This window comes from Alligator sinensis, unplaced genomic scaffold (genome assembly GCF_000455745.1).
Source record: "Alligator sinensis unplaced genomic scaffold, ASM45574v1 scaffold987_1, whole genome shotgun sequence".
In the NCBI taxonomy this organism is placed as follows: Eukaryota; Metazoa; Chordata; order Crocodylia; family Alligatoridae; genus Alligator; species Alligator sinensis.
The window spans coordinates 450,101-456,769 of NW_005842574.1; the positions used below are offsets into that span (position 1 = coordinate 450,101).

The following is a 6,669-nucleotide window of genomic DNA, read 5'->3' on the forward strand; positions in this document are numbered from 1 at the left end:
TCCGCCCTTCCCCCCCCCCCCAGTGTCTCTGGCTGGTGCAGTGGGGGGGCAATGCTCTGGACAGGGGGTGGGAAGAAGCCATTGCTGGGTGGGTGCTGCGGTGGTACGTCCCTCCCACCCTGGGACCAGCGTGCATGGTGCACCCCAGCCCACCCCCTCCCCCCCAGGCACCTGTGGGTGTTGTGGGGCAGTGCCAGGCCAGCCACGTAGATGGCAATGACGGTGAGCACCACGGCTTCCGACTCGGAGACGGGGAAGTGCTGCGTGGCCACGTGCTGGCCCAGCACGGGCAGGAAGTAGAGGACGAGGCCCGTGGCATGGCAGATGAGCAGGGGAGGCACCAGGGTGAGCAGACCGGGCCGGGACTCCTGTAGGGCGGGCAGGGGCAGATCCTGATCAGGGGATACACACACCGTCCCAAGGCCCAGAGGTGACTAGGCCTATCCCCAGGGAGTCTCTGGCCTGGGGCGGAGAAGAGACACCCCAAACACATCTCCCTTCCCCAGATGAGACTGATACGGGGCCAGGGATGCAGAGCAGGGACCCCAGAAGTGAGCGGTTGGGCACGCAGGTGGGAGGCCAAACACGCACACACGGAAGAAAGGCAGCCCCGGGGCTTGGGCGCTGGCCTGGGAAGCGGGAAACGTGGCTGAGACCCTGCTGGACATGTCCCGTCCCCGTCCCTCTCTGGTCCCAGTGCTGGCCTGGCCCAGCCTGCACACTGGGGAGAAGAGGCCTGGGCTGGCAGCGGGTGAGGGAAGCAGTGAGGAGGGGAGGGAGGCATTGCAGGGCCCACAGTCTGAGCCCTGTCAGGGCCATGAGGGAGCTGTAGGGAAGGGGAAGCAGTCGCTGCCTATGGGCTGGGGAGCTCCAGGCTGGCTGGAAGAGCCTGGGGGCTCTGGGCTTGTCCTGCCGTGGCTGCGCCCCTCACCTCCGTAGCTGTATGTGAGGCCCCCTGGTTGCCGTCGCAAAGCCGCTCCTCAGGGCCCATATCGCATTTACTCAGCTTCATCCACAGGTCCAAGGCGTACAGCTGGAGTCAAGGGAGCTACTGGGCTCCAGCCTTGTGCCCCTGAGCCTCCCCGCAAGGAGCCCAGGCCCCCCGTGGTGACCCCCATCCAGCTCTGGGCAGCTGCTGGGAAAGGTGCCACCGCTGGCTCGGGCCCCAGCCAGTTTTTTTTTACGTTAAAAACTGGAACACCTGCCCGGGGAAGCTGACAGCAGAACCGGATGCCGTCATTGACCATCGGCCACCTGACCACAGGTGGCCCAAGACTCCGGAGCAGAACTTTTTCGCTGCAAACAGGATGACAAATAGTCCCCAGCCAGCAGCTCTCAGGTGCCCAGGTAGGAGCGGGGCAGCAGAGCCTGGCCATGCTCCTGACCCCCGCAGCCCCAGGTGGGGCTGGGTCCCCTCAGCCAGGCGCCCTCCCATCTCCTCCCTCCAGCCGCTGCCCCCGCAGAAAGGATATCTTGAGGACGAGGATAAGGATGAGGAAGCCGAAGGCCGGCATGTAGACGCCGATGGAGACGAAGCGGGACAGTGACGGCAGCAGGTAGAAGAAGTAGGACTGGTGCAGACGCTCCAGCAGGTTGTTCAGCTTCCGGAACATCCCCTCCAGGGTCCTGCAGGGACAGAGGTGGGGACACGGCCATGGCCACAGCACCGATCGCAGGCCCGCGCATGGCCCCAAGGCCAGAGCAGGATAGCGGCTCAGCCGTGCCCCCTGCCTGAGGCCACTCACCCCATGCTCCTCAAGGCCAGATGAGTCACCCAGAGCTCAGCTCTGCCAGGAACCGTCTCAGTCCGCTCCCCCACCCCGGGGCTCCCCTGCACCCCAGCTCTGCGATGCTCCCAGCACCGCCTCTACCCCAGCCCCAGCCCCAGCTCCCCATGCACAAGTGCCCCTCGGCCCCGCACTCACTTGCCCACGGTGCTCATGTCGTACTTGTACTGCCGAAAGCTGTTGATGCCGCGCACGGTGATGGCTTCAACGTGGTAGCGCAGGAAGAGGCCGTGGTCACCTTGGGGCCGCCCTGAGCCCTGCTTCAGCACCATGAGCAGCAGCGTCTGCAGGCTGTGCACATAGGCCGGCAGCGTGTCCCAGTCCGTGCGCTGCAGCTGTGGGGACGGGGTGGGGAACAGCAGGCCATGAGGCAGCGCCAGGCCCAGCCAGGGGCACTGGCCTTGCAGGGCAGGAGTAGGGGGAGAGCTGAGGCGGGGATGTAGATGTGAGCTCAGAGCATGACCCCTCCGCCCAGCCTCACCTTGCCCTGGATGGTGCAGAGCAGCCCGTTCTTCTGGCAGAAGGCGTAGAAGAGGTTGACCAGGTCCAGGTTGGGCAGCTGCCCGTTGAGCCCCTCCACGGCCACGTCAAAGCTGGTGACGACGTCGCTGCTCAGCTCCAGCGAGACGGCCGCCTGGATGGCCCCGGCCCGGCCAAGCATCTCCGACGAGTGCACCTCTGCGGGCAGTGCCATGGCCGGTCAGGGAGCCGCCCTGCCCAGACCATGCTCCCTGGCTCAGCCGCAGCCCCCAGGAGGGCAGCGAGTGGCTGCGTGAGAGCTGGGAGGAGGGGGGCGGGGCCTCGGCTGCCCCCACGAGTGCCCGGCGGGCCCACAACTCACCCGTGACGTTGACATCGTGGTACGCCTCCAGCCACGCCTCCATGCCGATCAGGTCGTGCTCGTTCACCAGGAAGATGATGTCCTTTGCCCAGTAGATCTGACCTGCACGCACAGGGCGCTGCCAACGTGAGCCAGGGGCCGCGCTGCAGGGGGGTGGTGCTGGGTCCCGTGGGAAGGCCCAGGGGAAATCAGCCGGGTGGGGGGACCCTGGACAGACCTCTGGGCTGCTGGAGCCTCTTGGGCTGGGCAGAGACCTCTCCAGGGAGCAGCCAGCCTCTGCCCGTCTCAGGGTCCCCAGCACAGATGCCAACGGTGGGCTGGGGGCCAGGAGCATCTGACTGGGCCCCGGAGCCAGGCAGTCATGATATGATCCCACAGGCGATCCCTCATTGGGCCCTGGAGCCCCATTCATCCCAGTCTCCCTGCCGGGGACCCCCCTGAGCGGGCCACAGGAAGCCCTTGCTGGCCACGGAGCGGCATGGACCATGCCCTCCAGCCCCCTGGGAGCCCTCCTCCCACCCCACCACTCGCTCACCTCGGAAGTAGGAGGCCAGCGCCAGCATGAGCCCCACGGCCTGGTTGTTCTGTTGCCCCTCGCTGCAGGGCACGCTCAGCACCAGCGACTCGGTGCTGGCTGCACGTGGTGCCCGCAGGATCCCGTACATGTTCGTGCCCTTCACCATCTGTGGGGGAGGCACCAGAGGGCTCAGGACGGCAGCCGGAGACACCCTCCTCCTCCCTCTGCCCCGTCCCAGGGAGAAAGGAGCCTGGGCAGAGCCAAACGGCACGGAGGGCTCTGCCGGGGGGTGGCTCGCAGGCTGGGAGTTCGCCCAGTGCCTGCATTCAGCCCCATGACCAGCCCCTGCTCCCGGGCGCTGTCAGCGTAACTAGCCTGCTGCAATCACCACACAGCCAGGCCCAGCGATGCCCCAGGGCTGGGGGCTGGCTGCTGCCTGAGGGGAGGGTGTCTCATCCATCCTCTCACACCGGCACTGTCTCAGCCCGTGCTCAGCACCTGGCTCCAAGCGCCCTAGGGCAGGGGCTGCAGCCCAGCCTGGTACCTACGTATCTCTCGCGCGCCTCATCGGGGAAGGGCAGGGTGCGGGAGAAGGGCTGCTTGTAGACCTCCAGGCCCAGGTTCCACATGGTCTTCTCCAGCCAGGCTACGGGGATGCCCCTGGGAGAGGAGGGGGAGCGTGAGACACAGGACCAGGCCCCCCTTCTGCAGCCAAGTCCCCTCGACTCAGCAGCTCCTGAGGGCAACACCGCGCAATGCCCAGCTGTGCTAAGGCCCCAGCACGCAGCGCCTCTGAGCTCTGTGGAAAGAGGGGACAGGACTGTGGGCTTCAAGTGCTTGAAGGGCTGCTGGAAGGAAGAGGGAGGACAGCTTTCTCGCTTGCTGCACAGACCTGTGGCTTGAAGCTGCAGCAAAGTCAGTTTAGGTTGGATCTCAGGAAAGACTCCTTCACTGTCAGGGCGGGGAAGGAGTGGGAGAGACCCCGGTGGGGGGGGAACGGACGGACACACAACTCTATCACTGGAGGTGTCAAGGAGAGGGTGGACAGGTGCTGGGCAGGGAGGATCTAGGTGTAGCGATGTCTGTGCTCTGCTGTGGGGGTTCCCAGGCTTCTGGGCTTGCCCCCTTTCTGCTCCGTGTGTCAGGGCGTTTAAGCCTCCCCCAGAGGCGCTGGGTGTTAGGGACGGGGCTGGGCTGTGCCAGTGCTCCTGCTGCACCGACCCGCAGGGTCCTTGCGGGAGGGTCTTACCCTCACGCTCAGGCTCAGCCCTGCACTGCACTGGGGCAGGAAGGGATTTCCCCCTTGCTCATACTGGTCTGGACTGGGAGGGTTTGCTGTCTTCTGCAGTGGAGGCACAGCCTCGGTCTGGGGTCTCGTGCACCTATTACAGAGCCAGGATGTTGGCCGTGGCAGCCCCCCGGCTTTCCGTGGCAGGGTCAGGGGGTGATGCCTGGTGCTGTGCTGGTTGGTGACAGTCTTGTGTAGAGCTGGATTTGCCTGGGCTGGTTTGAACAGGGGTCTCGGGCAAGGGGTAGACCAGATGTGGCCTCCACAGGCCCCTTCCAGCCCCACTGCTCTGTGGTTCTCTGCTGCGCTGGGAGCTGCGCCCTCCGCCCGTCACACCCCTGGGGGCTGCCAGAGCCAGCACTGCAGACCCCTCCCTGGAGTTCAGCGCAGCCCCTCTGTCTCCAGCCCCCAGCGCAGCAGCTGACCCCCGAGGCTCCGCTCCCGCAGTTTGGACTCACCCGGCCTTCTTCTTGTGGCCGGCGAACTCCCGGGCATAAGAGAGCGCCCGCTCGCCGTACGCGAACTGCTCCTCCACCATGGTGGAGCCCATGGCGTTCTCCGACATGTAGGTGCGCAGGGTGAAGGGGTGGAAGGCCAAGCCCAGGAACCAGCCCAGCCCGGCCACGTAGCAGAGGATGCTGCGGAGACAGGACACGCGCGGGGTGAGGACCCCAGGCGGGTTCCCCTGACCCCCCAGCAAGGGAAGGACTCTGCTAGCATGGGGCCCAGGGATCCGTGCGCATGGGCCGTGCTTTCAGCTCCCCCTTGGGAAACATTCAGGGACATCATCTGTCACAACCCTGGCTAGGGGGAAACCACTGCTCAGGCCCTGCCAACTGCTGGGCCAAAGGAGAGAAGAGGATGGAAGGCCGGGAGGAGCGGGGAGCAACCAGGAGCCCCCAGGCCGGGGCCGCGGACTCACCAGAGCGGCGTGTTGAGGCGCAGGATGAGCCGGGACAGCGCCCGCCGGCGGTACGGGTCCGACAGGAGCCCCATGGCAGGGCAGGGCCAGCGCACGTGGAGCTCCGGGTCACTGCAGGGAGGACAGCGCAGCGGGTGAAGCATGGCCCCAGCACGCCCGGCCCGCCCACACGTGGGCCAAGCAACCTCTGTCCTGCTGGCGCTGCCCCCACCTCCTCGGTGCAGCCACGGCAGGAGCCAGAGCTGGGCCTGCATGTGACAACCTGGGCCCGCACAGCTAAGTGTGGGCCAGTGGTGCAATGGAGAACACATCTGACTACAGCTCAGAAGACTGTAGGTTCGACTCCTGCCTGGCTTGTACTGCCTGCTTTTTCAAGGGGGATCTGGAGAAGGTTCAGAGGAGGGCCACTGGTATGGTTAGTGGTCTCCGTGCAAGACCCTACGAGGGGAGGTTGAAGGATCTGGATCTCTTCAGCCTTCACAAGAGACGTCTGAGGAGAGACCTTGTAGCTGCCTATAAGTTCATCAAGGGAGGACAACAGGGAATTGGTGACGCGCTATTTACCAGAGCGCCCCAGGGAGTAACTAGGAAAAATGGGTGCAAACTAGTGGAGAGTAGATTTAGGTTAGACATCAGGAAGAAACTTTTCGCAGTAAGAGTGGCCAGAGTCTGGAACGGGCTCCCAAGGGAGGTGGTGCTGCCACCTAACTCGGAGATCTTCAAGAGGAGGCTTGACAGTCACCTGGCTGGGGTTGTCTGACTTCGGTCCCCTTTCCTGCCAGGGGCAGGGGGTCGGACACGATTTCAGAGACATTCGGGCTGGAAGGGACCTCAGAAGATCATCTAGTCCAGCCCCCTGCCCCAGTGGTAGGAAGTCAGCAGGGATCACAGGATCCTAGCAAGATAAGCATCCAAATGTGTCTTGAAGGTGTTCAAAGTAGGTGCTTGCACCACCTCCGGCGGCAGTCTATTCCAGACCTTGGGGGCTTGGACAGTAAAGAAGTTCTTCCTTATGTCCAGCCTGAAACGGTCCTGGAGGAGTTTGTGTCATCCCTTGGGGCGCTCTGGTGAACAGGTGTTCCCCCAGATCCTGATGGTCACCCCGATAAATGTATAGGTGGCCACCAGATCGCCCCTGGGCCTGTGCTTTTCCAGGCTGAAGAGCCCCGTAGCTCTCAGCCTGTCATCGTAGGGTCTGTTTCCCTGACCTCTGATCATGCGCGTGGCTCTTCTCTGGACTCTCTCAAGCTTCTCCACATCCTTTTTGAATTGTGGAGCCCAAAACTGGACGCAGTACTCCAGCTGCGGCCTCAC

The 6,669-nt window shown here is 64.5% G+C and overlaps 1 protein-coding gene across 1 annotated transcript in view; it reads right to left on the minus strand.

Annotated features, from left to right (window-relative positions):
* The window catches only part of GPAA1 (glycosylphosphatidylinositol anchor attachment 1), an 11,199-nt gene that overhangs the window by 3,949 nt on the left and 581 nt on the right, over positions 1-6,669 (minus strand). Inside the window, exons 2-11 of the mRNA XM_006032470.2 lie at positions 5,356-5,466; positions 4,892-5,071; positions 3,694-3,805; positions 3,164-3,311; positions 2,629-2,730; positions 2,269-2,465; positions 1,926-2,122; positions 1,473-1,626; positions 932-1,027; positions 172-368 (exon numbers count right to left, since the gene is read on the minus strand). Of these exons, the coding sequence (XP_006032532.1) occupies positions 172-368; positions 932-1,027; positions 1,473-1,626; positions 1,926-2,122; positions 2,269-2,465; positions 2,629-2,730; positions 3,164-3,311; positions 3,694-3,805; positions 4,892-5,071; positions 5,356-5,429 (1,457 nt within the window). The 5' untranslated portion in view covers positions 5,430-5,466. The remainder of the gene's footprint in view (positions 1-171; positions 369-931; positions 1,028-1,472; positions 1,627-1,925; positions 2,123-2,268; positions 2,466-2,628; positions 2,731-3,163; positions 3,312-3,693; positions 3,806-4,891; positions 5,072-5,355; positions 5,467-6,669) is intronic.